The sequence below is a fragment of the Sorex araneus genome, chromosome 1 (genome assembly GCF_027595985.1).
Source record: "Sorex araneus isolate mSorAra2 chromosome 1, mSorAra2.pri, whole genome shotgun sequence".
Lineage (NCBI taxonomy): Eukaryota > Metazoa > Chordata > Mammalia > Eulipotyphla > Soricidae > Sorex > Sorex araneus.
The window spans coordinates 422098312-422116885 of NC_073302.1; the positions used below are offsets into that span (position 1 = coordinate 422098312).

General features: G+C 36.9%; 1 protein-coding gene across 1 annotated transcript; it reads right to left on the reverse strand.

Moving 5' to 3' along the window:
• Window positions 1-10010: 10010 nt before the first annotated feature.
• Window positions 10011-15723, reverse strand: LOC129402459 (hyaluronidase PH-20-like). Its single transcript, XM_055129128.1, has 3 exons — window positions 15043-15723; window positions 13894-13983; window positions 10011-10364 (listed from the first exon to the last, which is right to left on the reverse strand). The coding sequence occupies exons 1-3, from the start codon at window positions 15721-15723 to the stop codon at window positions 10011-10013; spliced, it is 1125 nt and encodes a 374-aa protein (XP_054985103.1).
• Window positions 15724-18574: the final 2851 nt, after the last annotated feature.

Sequence of the window (18574 nt, forward strand, 5' to 3'; positions counted from 1 at the left end):
TATAGAAGTTGACAAAACCAAACTCATCATTAATCTTGGAAACAAAGCACAAATGACAGAAATAATATCTTACCACTCACTTATAAATTTCACTTCGGTTTTGCAATACAGCTCTCAGAGGATCTTGATGTACTGAGTTTAAATGCCCTGTTTGGCTAGGGATTCAATGATCACTTCAGTCTCAACAGAATCAAAGGCCTTTTTTAAATAGATGAATGTTAGACAGAGTGGCATCTTGAACCATCCAGAAACTTCAATGAGTTTGACCACTTTGTGGATATGGTCGATAGTGCTGAATCTTTTCAGACCCAGCTTGCTCGCATGGTTGTCATTTGTTTAGTGTTCTGCTTATTCTATTCTATTGAGCCCAGTTCTATTGCATGCAAGTTAAGGGCCTTCTCACCATTCAGGCTCTCTTGTTCCATCGGAGCACTTTTATCTCTAACATTTTGAAATTAGATGCATATTTCTTGATTGATGTTCTCTCTACTCTTGTAATATAATATAAATTATATTATATGTGTTTATATTAAAGAGAAAAAACTTTCATCCCCTCTAAATTATACTGTGCGATGTTTTGTTTATAATACTTGAATTCATTTTCAGGCTATGAAATGAAATTGTATTGGAGTGATTTTTTGGGTAAGATTGTTAAATTTGAAACTCCTGAATAATTTCTATTAATTTCTATGTCATTTCATGACAGTAGTAGAAAGATTGTATAGGATTTCATTCTTTCTGTCCTGGCACCAAATGGCCTCATGTACATCAGGGTATGAGGCCTGGCTAACCCACATCACTAAAGCAAGCACATCTCTGGCCTTTGCAATGATCTTCCAGACCACTTGTTCCCTGGGACACTGCTTAGGGTCCCAAATCTGCCAAAAAATAGAACGCTCAATTTGATGTGGGACTATGAGAAAGTAACTCACCTCTTCTGTGGCCTAATGTCTGTATTCATATGTGATGATAATGAAAGCAGCATTTACAGAAATAAAAAAGAGGGATATCACAAGAGTAACCAATGAAATTCAAAACATCATGAGAGACTACATTGAAAGTATGTATGCCACGAAACAAAAGAAGCTAAAAGAAATGGATAAATGCCTAGATTCCTACAATCTCCCAAGACTGAACCAAGAAGACCTGGAATACCTGAACAGAGGGGTTAATATTAAGGAAATTGAAACTGTAATCAAAAGTCTTCCCAAAAATAAAAGTCCATGCCCAGATGGTTGCACTAGTGAATTCTTTCAAACGTTTAAAGAGGACCTGTTGTAGTTCTGCGCAAGTTTTTCCAGGAAATAAAAAAACCCTCCCAAACAGTTTCTATGAGGCACATATCTGCCTAATACCAAAAGCAAATAAAGACACTGCGAACAAGGAAAACGACAGGCCAATATCCCTGATGAATACAGATGCGAAGATCCTCGAGAAAATACTAGCAAATAGAATCCAAGAACTCATCAAAAAGATCATACATCAAGACAAAGCCGGATTCATCCCGGGAATGCAAGGATGGTTTAACATTCGGAAATCAATCAAAATAATCCATCACATCAACAACGTAAAAATAAACACCATATGATCATTTCAATATATGCAGAGAAAGCATTTGACAAGATCCAACATCCATTTATGATGAAAACTCTCACCAAAATGGGTTTAGAAGGAACTTTATTTTAGATAGTCAAAGCCATCTACCACACACCTGAGGCACGCATTATCCTCAATGGAGAAAAACTAAGGGCCTTTCCTCTAAGATCAGGGACAAGACAAGGATGCCCACTCTCACTACTTCTGTTCAACATAGTAATGGAAGTACTTGCAATAGCAATTAGGCAAGATAAAGACATTCTGGGCAGCCAGATAAGAAAGGAAGAAATCAAGCTCTCACTATTTGCAGATGACATGATTCTATACCTGGATAATCCTAAAACCTCTACTAGGAAACTGCTAGAAACAATAGACATGTACAGTAGAGTTGCAAGCTATAAAATCAATAGCCAAAAATCCATGGCCTTCTTATACGCAAATAGTGAGGCAGAGGAAAGAGACATTAAAAAAAAAATGCCATTCACAATTGTGCCCCAGAAAATCAAGTAAATCAGAATCAGCCTAACTAAAGAGGTTAAGTATCTCTACAAAGAAAACTACAAAAGCCTGCTCCATGAAATAAAAGAAGACACAAGGGAATGGAAGCATATTCCCTGCTCATGGATAGGAATACTTTATATTATCAAAATGTGAATACTCCCTAAATCACTATACAGATTCAATGATATCCCTATAAAGCTAGCCATGAAATTCTTCAAAGAAATTGATCAAGAAATCCTGAAATTTATGTACAACAATAAAGGCCCACAAATAGCTAAAAAAAATTCTTGACAAAAAAGGTGATGGGAGGCATCACCCTCCCCAACCTCAAATTCTACTACAAAGTGGTAACAATTAAAACATTATGGTACTGGAAAAAGGCAGAGCCACAGACCAATGGAACAGTGTGGAATATCCCTACAGACCACCGCAATTGTTTGAACAACTAATCTTTATAAGGGAGCAAGATATGTGAAGTGGAGAAAGGAAAGCCTCTTTAACAAATGGTGCTGGCAAAACTGGACAGCCACGTGTAAAAAATGGACTCAGATCTCCACCTATCACCATGTACAAAAGTCAGACAGAAATGGATTAAAGACCTCAACATCAGACCTCAATACATAAGGTAAATTGAAGAAAAGGTTGGCAAAACCCTCCACAACATTGAAGCCAATGGTATCTTCAAAGATGACACTCCACTGGCCAAGCAAGTGAAAACAGAGATAAATAAATGGCATTATCTTAAACAAAGAAGCTTCTACACCTCAAAATACCACTTTTTACAAGTCTAAGTAGAATGAAAAATCACTGTCACTATCATCCCGTTGTTCATTAATTTGCTGTAGCGGACACCAGTAACAACTCATTTTGTCCTAGCCCTGAGATTTCAGCAGCCTCTCTTTACTTGTCCTTCCCAACGCTGCCACATTGGATACTCTTTTAGGGTCAGGGGAATGAGACCCATCAATGGTACTATTTTTGGCATATCAAATATGCCATGGGGAGCTTGCCAGGCTCTGCCGTGCAGGTAGGGTACTCTGTGGCTTGCCAGGTTCTTCAAGAGGGAGAACTAGACTATGAGAAGTAGTGCAGCCACATTTCGAGAGCTTTATTTTATATCCTCTAGGTCTTGGCCATTGGTGGATTACATGGCACTGGGGGCAGTTTGTGGGTGTGACTGCCTAGCTACTGGAGAACTGGGGGATCAGGGTGGAGATGGCCTGGTTCCAATCTGAGCAGTCTTGGAGGGAGATTTCAGCCCAGGGTCCCACACTTGGGTGCCTTTTCCAGTTCCTTCAGGCATGAGGGTCATCTGAGCGTGTGGAGAGTGGCCTTGCGCATGGTTGTGGCTGGGTTCTGGAGGACTTCATCTGCCAGGGCTCTGCTAGGTTGCTGATTAGTTGTCATTTATTCAGTCTCTCATCTTTCCCATCTCACACATTCTTCCTTACATCCCTCACTCCTAGATCCCAGTTCCTCAGATTCCGACTCTGACTCTTTCTGACTTTCTGGATTCTGACTCTGGATTCTCACTCTTCTTCCCATTCTCTGCTTCTTTTCCTTGGATGTTTGTAAATTAACACGCAACCCGGAGATTCTTCTTGCAGCGATTTATTAAGAAACCTTCTCATGCAAACCGAAAAGAGGATGAACGAAGGATGGACGAACAAAGGAAGAGGAACCAGGGGGGAACCCACTAGCTAGGCAGCTTCCCTCCTTATATCACTCTCGCTGCTTGTTTACGCCCAAGTGTCTGCAGCTGATAGGTTAGTTACACCTTGTGGGCGTGACAGGACATCCTGTTTTCTTACACCTTGTGGGCGTGAAAGGACATCCTATTTTTCAAAGCAGGGTGAAATTAACAAGAACAGGTGTTGTTTACGAAGCAGGGGGTCCTGTGGAGGCTCTCCACAGATGTTGACTCTGAGTCCCTGGATTCTGACTCGAACTGCTTCTTGCTCGAATGACTCCCTGACTTTCTTTTTCTGCCTGCTCTGGCTTGCTCTCCTCTCCCTACCTCCTCTTTTGTGCTCTACTTTGGTCTGTGGCACTGTGCTCTCTTCTGTCTGTCTCTCTATCTCTGAATCTGTCTCTGTAGTCTCTCCTCTGGTCTCTTCTGATCTTTCTCTCTGATCTCTTCTGCTTCTCCCTCTGGAGCCCCTCTGCTTCTCTCTGCAACCTTTCTGCTTCTCTCAGGATGAAATGTATGACTTCTATAATTATACTTTCAAACAATTAAATGGATTTAAATCCATGAGTCTTCATTTTAAATATGATGCATATTTTAAGCTATGAATAATGTTTGTGCTTCACTTAGAAATATACTTATTTGGTAGCATTTGATAATCAATAATTAAAATGTATCAAAATGAGTTCAAGACATCATGATTTACTTAGGACCTCTGATGAATCACTCACCTTAGATTGATACTTTCATTTGCTTTTCTATTCTAATGTACTTTGGGACCAACCAGAGAACTCCAGGGCTTACTCCAGGCTCTACACTGAAGTCACAGTCTTGGTGGTGCTTGAGGACATAGAAGGTGCTGAGGATCAAACCAGATTTGCAATATGCAAGCCAATACCCTATGCTTTGCAATCACTACAGCCACTGGTCTACTTTTATTAGCCTTGAAAACATTAAAGCCGTTACTATAGGCTATAACAATAAATGATTATTGGCTTAGTTATCAGAAAACCTAGCCAAGGTGAATCAGTATTAACTTCTAAGGAGAAAGGCATTACATAAACTGAATCCAATAATCAATGCACAGGAAATACTTATGAAGTTCAAGGTAATTAAACCATTTTATTGAGTTCATATGTTTAAAAGTTTAGCTATGGATGGAAATTTCAAATAAACATTTTAACAAAATATTTCAACAGCCTGGTGTCAACCATATAACGTTTACTAGCTTTTTTGCTGCTTGGCCATTTTCAGATCCTTCTGATTGTTTTTGGAGATAGCATTGTGGCAAAGCAAATGATTGTTTTTCATGAAAGGGTTAATAAAGTGTCTGCTGTTATGAGGATGGGAAGTTTCTATACTCTGTTGTAGAGATTCATAAAGGATTTCATTATCGGGTTATTATATATTATTTATTCTAAAAGTTATCCTTTAAAAACCACATAAATTATATTAAATCAGACACTTTTTTTGATGACTCCCCTGAAATTATTCTCGAAGATCCACAAATTCTTCATTGTGTGGTAGAACATGCTGAGCATCTAGCATGATATTTTTCACAACCTTTTGTCATTTTCCACTTTACAAGTCTTCTGATATAATGCAGCATACATATTACGTACAAAAAATATTCTACTTCATCTTGATTTATCTGTGACTCTCCTAGCAGAGATGAAACCCCCAAATATTTTTAGAAGGATGTGAATTGATGATTAGAGCAAATAAGGAAATTTAGGTATACAGGATTCTCAAATTTGATAAGAGTAAAATAAATGATTTTTATAGATACATGAATTTTAAATACTACACCAAGATTAAAAATCTGTAGTATAATCAATAATTTAGTCAATAGAAAATTATTTTTTATTTACTACAACTAAAAACCTAAAACTTAAATAGCTAATATATTTAGTTAAAATTATGCGTGAGCTAGAGCAATAACACAGCGGATAAGGTGTTTGTTTTGCACGCGGCCTACCCGGGTTAGATTCCTCAGCCCCTCTCAGAGTCCACGGCAAGGTACCGAGAGTAAGTCGTCAGCACAGCAGAGCCTGGCAAGCTACCCATGGTGTATTTTATATGCCAAAAACAGTATCAACAAGTCTCATAATGGAGACATTACTGGTGCCCACTCCGGCAAATTGATGAGTAAGGGATGACTGTGATACAGTGAATATTATGCATAGAAAGAGTTTTTATTATTAGAACAAAGTATTTAAAAAGACATTATTTCACCTCAACATTTTGCAACATTTTGTTATGATTGCAAAGTACTTGTACATTTTTTTGTGGTAAATTTGCATGATTGGAATTTTCACTTTCTTTTTTTTTAAATTTTTATTGAATCACCATTGGAAAGTTACAAAGTTCTCAGGTATATGTCTCAGTTATACAATATTCAAACACCCATCCCCTCACCAGTGCCCATATTCCACCACCAAAAACCCCAGTATACCCCTGCCCCCCACCCCAGCTGTATAACTGATGAATTTCACTTCATTTTCTCTTTACCTTGATTACGTTCCATATTTCAACACAAAATTCACTATTGTTGTTGGAGTTTCCCCCCAAGAAAACAGCCCTACTATTAAGGAAGCATTTGATAATTAGTTTTCCCTTGCTGAGAATGAAGAGATATGTAGCCCCACTGCTCCAAGTACATAACTTTTTTTTTCCTTTATTCCTTTTCCTTTTTTTCCCCCCCTCGTCCCCCTTCCCGCACCTCATAGTATGGTGGACACCACACCGCGTTTCTCCCTGAAACTGGGAAACAACCGGCAAAGAGGGATATTTCCTCTTCTCAGCCGTGTGGGGCTGTTGCTTAATTCACAGTCCAGAGAAATGGCTGCTACTTTAATAACGTTCAATATTTCAACAAAAACTCACTGTTATTATCGGAGTTCCCCCCCAAGTCAGACCTGTTCAAAAGGAACCATTTCACATTCTGACAATTATAGATGCTAAGTCACGTGGACACTACTGCGTCGATGCAGTTTTGGATTTCTGTATAAAGTCCAGGGAAAATTCTGCTAGAAATTGCATAGGCCAGCTCACAGTCCCAGTGCATTGCCGTAAGAAGTCTCTGGAATCAAAGTCTTTAGGTGCAGAGGGTCCGTTTTACTCTCAGCTGCTCCGAATTTATCTGGGCCGAGGGCGTGCTGGTTACACCCACTTCCCATGATTCCCTAGGGGCCTCAAGTGTAAAAATAGAAAACCTCTGGGTTAGAAGTCTTAGAAGATGGCTCCTGCCATGTGGATGCTGCTGCCGCCTCCATTTTCAGTGCAGGAAGACAGGATGGGGAGGAAAGATCCACCCCCGGGCAGCACAGAGTTGTAGCCCAGTTCACAGTCCCAGTGAACTACTATAAGAAGCTGCGCTGGATGTGTTAGGTTTCTGGAATCAAAGTCTCTAGGTGCAGAGGGTCCCTGGAATTTTCACTTTCTAAGAAGTAAACTTGACCCCAAAATGTTACAGGTCTTTTCATTAGTATTTCATAGAATGAAAAATGTAATAGGCAACTCTGAGATACTACCAACAATAAAGAAAATATTCTTAATCTGTACATAATAATTGAAATACATGATAGGACATATAATAATGATGATTACAATCAAGGAGTGGAGCGATAGCACAGTGAGTAGGTCGTTTGTCTCGAATACAGCGACCCAAGTTTGATTCCTCCATCCTTCTCGGAGAGCCCTCAAGCTACCGAGAGTATCCCGCCCACATAGCAGAGCCACGTAAGCTACCCATGACATAATTCAATATGTCAAAAACAGTAACAAGTCTCACAATGGAGACATTTCTGTTGCCCACTGGAGTAAATAAATGAACAACGGGATGACAGGGCTACAGTGCTATGACAGGACATCCTCTTACAAACTCAATTTTATGGTGTGTCAATAATCAAGGCTGAAGCGATAGCCTAGTGGATAGAGCATTTGCCTTGCATGTGGCCAACCTGGGTTCAATTCCTCCGCCCTCTCAGAGAGCCTGGCAAGCTACTTAAATAATCTTGCCTGCATGGCAGAGCCTGAGAAGCTACCAATTATGTATTCGATATGCCAAAAACAGTAACAATAAGTCTCACAATAGAGATGTTACTGGTGCCCACTAGAGCAAATTGATGAGCAACGGGATGACTTTGATTAGGACAGTGACAGTAAGAAATCAGATTAAAACCAAATGCAGATTCAATCAAAATCTAATATCAGTTTTTATTTACTTAGATTCAAACTGTACCAGGATTAGTAGTTGTTGTTGTTCTGTTTTGGGTTCGTACCCATGTGCTCAAGGCTTATCTTTGGCTCTGTGCTCAGGGAGATTTTTCTCGAGGAATAATTTGCTGTGCTGGGGCTCTAACTGGTATTAGACACGAGAAGATAAATGGTTAAAACATTGCATTATCTCTCTACCCCCATCTTTTGAAATAAAGGTCTTAGTCAATTTTTAATTTATTGAGTAATAATACTTTAAAGACAACATTTTTATGAAAAATATGTTGCCAACAAAGATAATGGAATCAATGGTAACAATGTAGGTCTGGTTTACATGTGGACAACCTGTGCTTCATTCTAGACTTCCTTAGTGTCCTGTGAGCAATGCCAGGAGTAATTAATGAGAGCAGAAACAGAGTCAAACTTGAGCATTGCCCTGTGTGGCGCAAACCCCACACCAAAAGTAAAGTGTTATTAGAGACCTGGGGAAAAATATGGTATTTAAGTACACACTATTTTCATATTTGACACTCAACAGAAATGAGTGTTATATATACATATATGAATTATGAATACAAACTACACAGAGTAAAAGTCAATAGTACAATAATAAATAATTTAGTGAATAGAAATTTTATTCAATACAAGGGAAATCATAAAGATGATATAACTAATAAAAGAAGTATGATACATAGAAGTAGTTTCTATTATTAGAAAAATACATTTTGCAAATCATTTTTATCTTAACAATTTGACAGATTTTACTATTATTGCAAAGTGCTTGTACACTTTTTTGCAGTAAATTTCTATTGTCAAAATCTTTAGTGTTCTAAGAATTAATCTTGACCTCAGATTATTACAGAACTTTTGATTACTTTTTGAAAGAATACTAATAAAACAGACTACTCTAACTAGATATGCTGTGCATGATATAAAAAATATTCCCAATCTTTGCATAACAAATAGAAAACATAACACAGGAAACCATCTTAATAAATTTATATGGCAAGTTAGTAAGCAAATTAATACTCTAAGGTGTATTAAACCAAAACTTAGTATCAATTTTTATTTAAAGTCCGATTGTCCAACAAATATTATTTGTTTTGTTCTGTTTTAGGATCACACTTGCAATGCTCAAAACTTATTCTTGGGTATTCATGTTAATCTCCTGACAGTGCAGGGGGAGCAATTTTCTGTGCTAAGGCTCTAAGTAGTGGGGTCAGCCACATGCAAGGTAAGTGCCCCAGGCCCTTATATTGAATAATATCCTACTCCATTTTAATTTATTAGTTAATAATAATTCAAGGATAATTTACTTATGAAAAAGGTTTTCATATAAATCATGGCCAGAATGATAGCAAAGTGGATAGGGCTTACATCTGGTGAACTGTGGTCCTACCTCTGGCATGCTATAGGGTTTTCCAAGTGACAATAGGTCTAATTAATTCCTGTGCACAGAGACAGGAGTGAACTCTGAGCATTGCCAGATATGACCCAATCTCCCCCTCCAAAAAACGGAAGCTGTTATTAGGGGCATTCTTTATTCACATTTCAAATATCAAAGTGATATAAAGTTAACTAGGAATACTAAAATTTAATCCGAATAAGTTAAATATTATTACATAAAGGATATCAATGAGACAGTGTGCATATACTCTGACAGCTTTTCCTTGGTTGTTATTGAGGATGGCTCTTCTGACATCAATGGTTGTGTTTGATATCATTTTAAGAAAAACTAGAGTCTATGTGATAGAGAGGAGTCTGTGAGGTTGTTTAGTTGACTAGTAAATCCTTCTTCACTTAGTGGTGGTTGTGGTGGTGGAAAATGTGGTGGCTGGTGTGGTGATAGCCGTGGTGGCAGCTGTGTTGGCACTTGTGGTGGGGGATCTGGGGATGGCTGTGGTGGTGGTTATGGCCGCGGGGTGGTGAGGTCTGTGGTGGCGATTTCTGTGGAGGTTGTTTTGGATTTTAGGGTACTTTGCCATATTTCTCCTTGGTCTACAAAGGTCTATATGCAAACTTCCTCATTAATGCAGACCCTTATGTTTTCAACATTTTCTACTTCATCATTCTTCTTACAAGTGACATTGGCAAAACAGGTGCAATCAAATTTGTCAGAAAACTGCTGTAGGTCTTGAATTGAGGGCTTCCCATATACTATGAATTTGTCACAATATGCAAACTTAATAACAAAATTCTTCGGGTTCAGGTGAAGGTAGTCATTTGAATTCCAGTCTTTCCTTATACAGAATCCTCGATCTTGGCAGAGTGCTTGTTGACACATTTTAGCTGCTAGAGTGACGTTGATTAAGTAAGGACTCAGTGTCTCTCTCTCAAAATTTTTTAGATTTCTGCAGGCAACCTGCAAATTTTTAGGAAATTAAGAATATTGAGGAACAAGTAAGTTTATATATGAATTCATTTATCATTAGAAACAGTGTATGAAAGCAAGAAACACAAAAAGTAGATCAATAATATAGAAAACTAATCTTCTTTACAGTTATAATATATAGCATTTCAAATATATTTGGTAAACATCTCTAAGTGAATTTCACATGCTATTTCAGGCCAGGTAAAAATTGATGAGCTTACCCTATCTTAACTTTGGCCTTCCTTAGTATTTGGTGAATTTATGGGCCTGGGGAAAGGTTATTGTCCCAGGGACAAAGAGTTCAGGGCCTATCTGTTGAGGATATAGCCCTAATTCAACTGACTAGAATATAAATCAATTTTGGAATCTTTCATTTTTGGGGATGGATAGGGTTCCAGAGTGATATATATGACGGTCCCATATGCCACCAATACCGCTCTGTGTGGTTGTGAATGCTCATGAACGCTCTTGTAGTGACCTAGGGATCTAGGACACCTCTAAAATCTCTGTCACACACAAATACACACACACACACAACACACTGGCAACACTGCCTCCTCAGGACTAGCACTGAACTGCTGTTCTGGTTGACCAAACTCAGGGAGAGGCCCCTAAACCTTCTGAGGAACACTTGGAACCCTCATGAACACCACTCAGGAACCCTTCTCATGCCAAACAAAAGAAAACAAAATAAAACAAAATGGAATTACATTATTTTCTGACATTCTCTAACCACTAATGCATTAACTCACAACTATTACACTTACTGCCTTTATCAAATTGCCAATGAGTCAACTAAAACATTACAAAACATGATTCTATTGATGACAAAGGACATGAAAAGTAAAAAGTAAATTTTAAATGAACGAAGTAGCATTCAAAGAAAAATAGAATGAGAAATGTAGGAGAAATATATGTAATAATTCCAAGGGTGACAATAGTGTGGCAGTATCAGTGGTGGAAAACAATAATGTTAAAATTGAAGGACTGGGGGCTGGAGTGATAGCATAGTGGGTAGGACGTTTGCCTTGCATGCGGCCGACCCGGGTTCGAATCCCAGCATCCCATATGGTCCCCTGAGCACCGCCAGGGGTGATTCCTGAGTGCATGAGCCAGGAGTGACCCCTGTGCATCGTCAGGTGTGACCCAAAAAGAAAAAAAAATAAAATTGAAGGACTGGGGCAAAGAGAGAGTACATGATTAAGGCACTTGCCTTGCATGTGTTCAACCCAATTCCCCCCTTGGCACCTCATATGGTCCTTAAAATTTTACTAGGAGTGATCCCTGAGTACAAATGTGTGTGGCCAAAACAAAACAAAATAATTAAAGGACTATTTCTCCATAAATAAGACTGGAGATGTCCTGAGAATCATGATAGAAAAAAAGAGTAAAGATTAAAATAACAAAATTGAGGATGGAAAATTAAAGTTTTTTATCATGTCATAGTAATTGTGAAATATGTTCTTTATTCTTCACTAAGGATAAATTTCACAGTAATGTTTAAATAAAGAAAGCAGCATGGAGAATTTAAACTGTTTTAACATAGAATAATAGAGCATAGCAAGTAGAGCATATAAATTTGGGGAGACATTGGAGAATATTAAAATATTACTGAAATTAAAACTTTTTAATTTCCACCAAAATCGTAGTACAGAGGGCTGGAGGATTGCTTTTCACGTGGCCAAACTGGTTTCAAATCAGCAAACCCTATATTATACCGAGTCCCACCAGGAGTAATATCTGAGTGCTGAGTAGCAGTAAGAGCTGTGCAATATCGGGTGTGGTGAAAACAAGAAAAACATTTTTTTTGTTTCTTGACATTTGAAAATAACTATTGTTGTAAGCATCTAAATAGCTCTCTCTCTAAGTTATTTTTTCTATTCTCCCTAATACCTGGTAAATAAAGCAGAGAAAATACAAGAATTCCGATTAGAAAGAATGACTGAGATCATATTGAAAGAATTTCAGAGACTACCGTTATTTAAGTGTTTTTTATATATAAGGATGATAAAATGATAAAATCATTATCATTCTGAAAGACAAAAGAAAACAGTGTATCTTCAGATCTTACAGAGTAGCATTTTCTATACAGTTACTAGAAAATGAACGTTTGCAATTACATCATTAGGCATTCTCCATGGCATATGGAACTGACCACATTTTTACCACTCTATTCCTTCCACACTGTGCTCCCATCACATTGACACTTTTCAGTCTTTCTTGAAAAGCACATTATAATTTCAAGGCCATTACTCATGTCCATAAACATGGTCCTTAATTTCCATTAATTTTAAGTTCCAATATCACCTCATTAGATTGATCCACTATGACTACCTCCTATAGAAATATCCAACTCACACCTCTCTTTCCTACCTATACTATTTCATTGCTCTTAGTGACATATATCACCACTAAAATGACTATATGTGTGCCACATGAAAATGAGTCTACCTGTGAAGGGATTTTGCTCTGCTCACAGTTACATTTATGGCCCCTAATTCAATTGTCTATCACAAGACAAGTGTTCATGTTATTATCCTATTACAAACTGGAGGGTAAATATTTCAGGTTGTATAATTATATAGATTCTGACTTTTACTACTTAGACACCAATTATTAACATATACAGTCATAGATATCAAAACCAATGAGCATATTTATGTTGTCCCCAAAATGTATTTTTAAAAACTAATAATAGTTATGGAGTGCAGCAATAGCACAGCGGGTAGGGCATTTGCCTTGCATGTGACCGACCTGGGTTTGATTCCTCGATTCCTCTTGGAAAGCCAGGAAATCTACTGAGAGTATTCCACCCGCACGGCAGAGTCTGGCAAGCTACCCATGACTTATTTGATAATGCCAAAAACAGTAACAACAAGTCTCACAATGGAGACATTAATGGTGCCCACTCTAGCAAATCAATGGATGAGAGTACTACAGTGCAATAGCAGATATTAAATTTTAATTTACATTATAAAACATTTTATAAGATACTAGTATTTTGAACTTTTCATATGTTTTTAAAAATCTAAGTCATTATTAGTCTAGTAGTAGAACAACAAATAAAGTCAGATAGATTTGACCCATAGTCATTGTTTGCTTATATCTACAATACACTATTGCTATTCAGTAGAAAATTTTGCCAATACATAGTAAATAGTAAAAATTCTTTTAAGAGTATTCCTATTACTATGCAATGCAGCAGGAAAATAATGCTGTACTATGTCAGAAAATTAAGATTATAATTTCACTTTTGATTCTTCAAAAGAGTCTTGAGAATTTCAACCAATTTCACTTTTTGTTTTATTTTCCTTTAATCTTCTTAAGTAATTTATGACTGATCTTTTTCCTGACTAAACAAGTAACAGATTTCTCCCTTATTAAATAAGTGTACAAAAGCTAGGATGATTGATTCAATTATTTTTACTGAATATATATCACTATTTCATTATTCAACATCGCAATTTCAGTACCTTATAAAACAAAATCCTTCCATCTATTTACTATGAATTCAACTTACCTCACTTTGGGCTATCCTGTAGCTTCCCCAGATGACAATTCCTGAGGCCCCAAGAGCCAGAGTTTCACCAATTGTATGCACAAGGTCAGTCTGGCAAATGAGATAGAAAGAGCTAATAGAAGTCATATGAAATTGTCATTCATAGAAAAGATATACCATAACTAAGTATGCTGAGCCAACAATAACTTAACTGTCTTCCCATCACTTATTACCACTTTACACATTTAAGGTCCTCCTATATCCAAAATACTTGCCATTATTTTAATTTTTTCTAGGGGCTGGAGCGATAGCACAGTGGTTGGGCTTTCTCCTGTCATGCAACTAACCCGAGTTCGATTCCTCCGCCCCTCTCGGAGAGCCCAGCAAGCTACCAAGAGTATTGAGCCCACGAAGCAGAGCCTTGCAAGCTACCTGTGCGTACTGGACATGCCAAAAACGGTAAAATAAATCTCTCAATGAGAGACGTTACTGGTGCCCACTCGAACAACGGAGTGACAGTGACAATCAAGAAAGTAAGCACTTCAAAGTTAAATAAACCGAATTACTACATTCTCTAAACTATGTGTTTCCGTGGATAGCAGACATGATTAAATTATAAACTAGTCAGAGCCTTATTTTATACTTGTTCTGATAAAAAAAAATTATGTATGCTTGTTCTTAAAAGTTATTGAAATGAATTTTAGGAGCCGAGGGATCATAGGTTGGGTAGGGCACTAACCTTGCAGCCAGGCTACCCAGGTAACTGCACTCCATCTCATGCTGTCCCCAAGACCTATCAGAAGTGATCCCTGACTGCAGAGCCAGAAATGTGCCCTGAACACTGTCTTAAAAATAGAAACAAAAGCAGATAAATTCTAAGGCCGGACAGACACTAAAAAGCACAGAGCTCCTGCCTTGCAAATGGCAGAACAGGATTTGGTCCCTGGCACCCCATCTGGTCCCTCAGTCATCTCCGGAATGATCCCGAGTACAGAGAGAGGAGCAAGTCCTTGGTACAGTAGGATGCTGCTCTAATTAATTAATTAATTAATTGATTAATTAATTGATGAGTAATAAAGCTATATATTACTCCCTTCAAAAATGCAGTTCAATTGCACTAAATAGCATTGTAAAAAATTTCTTATAGTTACCTCACCGTGATTTACTTACCTCGGAAATAAATTGTGTCCTATCATTCGTATAAACTGTACGCACGTATACAAATACCGGAAGTGGATTATTTCTGTTGCGTGCTTTAGAAATCCGAAGGGCTTCGTTAACGCGATTACGGGAAAAGTGTGCAGCCTTTTGACTATTCTTTAAAGTTGAATGCAAATAAATGGTTGGGTAAAGGGCAGTGGTTTCTTTCCATAACCAGTCAAGCTCATTATTTCTGTTCTTCTCACTTTCAGGGCAACTTCCACTGTAGGGGTTGTTAAGATAATTATAATTGTAACAATCAGGATAATTGTGAAAACCCCAATAATTTTTTGGTCGAAGTTTCCGAGCCAACTGCAAAGTCTTCAGCATGAACTCCTTTGCTTTCTTTTCAAATTCTTCTTTGGCTACATCCCTGGCAATGTCATTAGAAATGTCTGGATTGGTCTTCTTAACGAAATCAAATGTTTTCTTCCGGTAAATTGTTCTGTTAACCCTATTCCTTTCCCAGACAGGTCTCCAAGCATCAAAGTCAATCACAGCCAAGCCCAACCCATCTTCTGGAAAGAGATGGAGAATATCATGCTCAGACTTTTCCAAGTGTCCATATAGGTCTCCCAACGAAGGAATTCCTCCATGTTTTTCCTCTTTTGTGACTAAGTGGATGTAGGGAATCTTACCAAAGAAATCCATGTGAAGTAAGGTAACATTTTGACCTTGAACATCGAATCTGGGGTTTCCTACTAATGAATAGATGCTCACATCCACAGAAACATTATAATTTTTGAAACATACATCATTTGGTCCATGCCAGGCTAAGACATAAGTTGTCTTAGAGACAATAGGAGGTGCTCTGTAATCCTCAGTCAAGAAAATTGGAAGAAAAAAGAAAATGAACATTGCCTTGGATACTCCACTGAACTCAACAAACCTCCTGGCCAACAGCACTTCCATGATCAAAGTAATGACTATTAAAATCACTTCTTCCTACACTGTTTTAATCAAAAATTAATGTAAGCAATTAGCATAGAAAGAGATAATGAGCATGTTGCATTTAAAAATTATTCTTCACGCATCATGTTTCAGATATGTCTTGGAAGTTGTTCCTCTGTAAGAGAAAATAAAAGGAAATGTGTAGATTCAATGCATTTCTGTAACAGGAGTGAAAAAATTTTCCATCTTCTCAAACCTTGGATGACTAAAGTTTAATTTAAATATAATTTTTGAATATAGAATACCTAATCCTGTGTTCAAACATTTATGTATTTGAATCAAAATAATTCTTTCCAAATTTAAATTCTATAGTACCTTGTATTTTTTTCAGCTCAATACATTATTGAGTTTACAGAAAAATTAATATAGGTATTTATATTTTAATCTCCCAGGCAGTGCAAAATTATTTCACAAGCAGTATGAATGAAATATCCTTTGAATTAAAATAAACTATGGGAACACATACTCTGATTGTTATTTGTGAAAGGCCATTTTGCAGTTATCTAACATACCCTAAATATGAATTCTCAGAATTGTGAGAAAGTATTATTTTTCATGAAGTAAAGGGAAAAAAGGAGAACTCAAAAACTTTCAAAGAAGAAAGTCAGAAGTTTGCTCAATTTTTAAATCAACTAAAAGTTCTTTAGTTTTTTTTAAGAACATGTAATCTTTTAAAATACTTGTCTGTTATATCTTTAAAAAATGTATTCTTAGGTTTAAAGTTAACAAAACATTTAATGGATCTATCCTCCACTGAAAGGAAGGGTTCTGTCCTTGTTTTATTCCTTAATGGACAATTTTCGTCGCATATTCTTTGATAAGCAAGATTTACTGTCAATCTGATTATCAACACATAAATTAAACATATGAGATAAAAATGGTCTAACTAAGGATAAAAAATTTATATATGATATAACACTTATTATTTGCATAAACTACCAGTAAGAAAATATATTTAAATGTTTTATGTCTCCAGAAGGAAATCAAAATCTCTGTTACTAAGCTAAGTAATATATAGCAATTTGAAGAAATGACAATTTAGGTTTTCAGGAATGTCATTGGTAATTACCATAGCAACATCAGTGCATTCCAAGTAATAGAAGATACTATTTAGTATAAGAAGCATTAAGAGAATACAATGAGAATTTCAGTTGTACTATTGACTCTCACTTTACATCCTAAACTAATTTTTCTCTAATACTTAAATCTTGTGAAAATGTTTTATAAAAATTGTTTGTGATATAGACACAATTTCCAGATTCAAAAGCAGAAGCAGAGTTGCATGGACTGCTCTCAGTGCCTATGGATACAGAAAATTGCCCTCAAGACCTTAAATACCTGCCTACAGTTAATAATTCACTATTCTATTCTAAGAAAGTATTTTTTTCTGTCTCCTGAGTTAGTTTTAATTTCAAGAAAAGCATTGGCAAATTATCTGTATCATAATGTCACTAAATGACCTAAAAACACAAAATTAGTGTTATAAGAAAAAGTAGAGGATGTGGTGAGACAGTAAAGGTATTAAAATACATCTTTCACATGACTAAGAGAACCTGGTTCAATTTCAGACAGTATATGGTTTCCTGATCATTGCTGGATGGGACCCAAGAGAATCTGGAGCACTGTGAAACGTGGCCATGTAGGACCCCAAGAACCACAGGGGAATCCCAGGTAATCCCTGACACTTCAGGTCCAGAAGAGCCCTGAATCCTCAAGCCCCAGCCTTGAATCACTAAAAGGGGACCCCAGAATTATGGGAGCATGAGCACCCCTTTTGAATTTCTCCTTTAAAACATAAGAGCATGAGCAATTTCAGAGGTACTGCATGGGAAAAGGCAGATGGGTGACCACTTTGATATTCAGCACTACATATCCCCGTGAGTCAGAGGCCCAGAGTAAGCCCTGAGTTTACTCAGGTTTGCATCAAAATAAAATAAAATTTAATTAATTTTGATTATAATTTAATAAAATTTAAGAAGAAGTTTGAGAAGTTCTTCATCACAAAAAGATATCTTTAAAATAAAGTTTAGAATCTCCACCTTCCGGATTCATTTCATGAAACAGAGACTTTTTGAAAATTTCAGAGCATTTGTTGCTCGTTTCTAACACTTGCTGGTTTCAGTCATAATCTAAGTTTACTGTGCACTCTGCACCAAATGAGCTTGCAAATAAAGAGCACTCAAATCTGCATCCTCTCTTACCATTCCTTTGGGTTTGTAGCGCCAAGGTTCAAATACCAGACCTCATACATGCCAATAAAGAAATTTCAAAATACAAATATGAGATTATTTCTTAACATTTAAACATTGGCAATAAATAAACATTGTGGGAAGGGGAAAAAACAAGAAATATTTTTCATGAAAATTTGGCATTGCCAGTCAGGGATCACTGATCTCAAGAAGCCTTTGGTTAGTGTAATGACTACTTCAGATTTGTTCCACAATGATCATTGCTACCATATTATGGAAGATTTAAGTATTAAAGATCAAGAAAGAAGTAGTGTCAATAACTTTGATAATAAATGAGTAATAGACAGGTTAAAATTAGACAA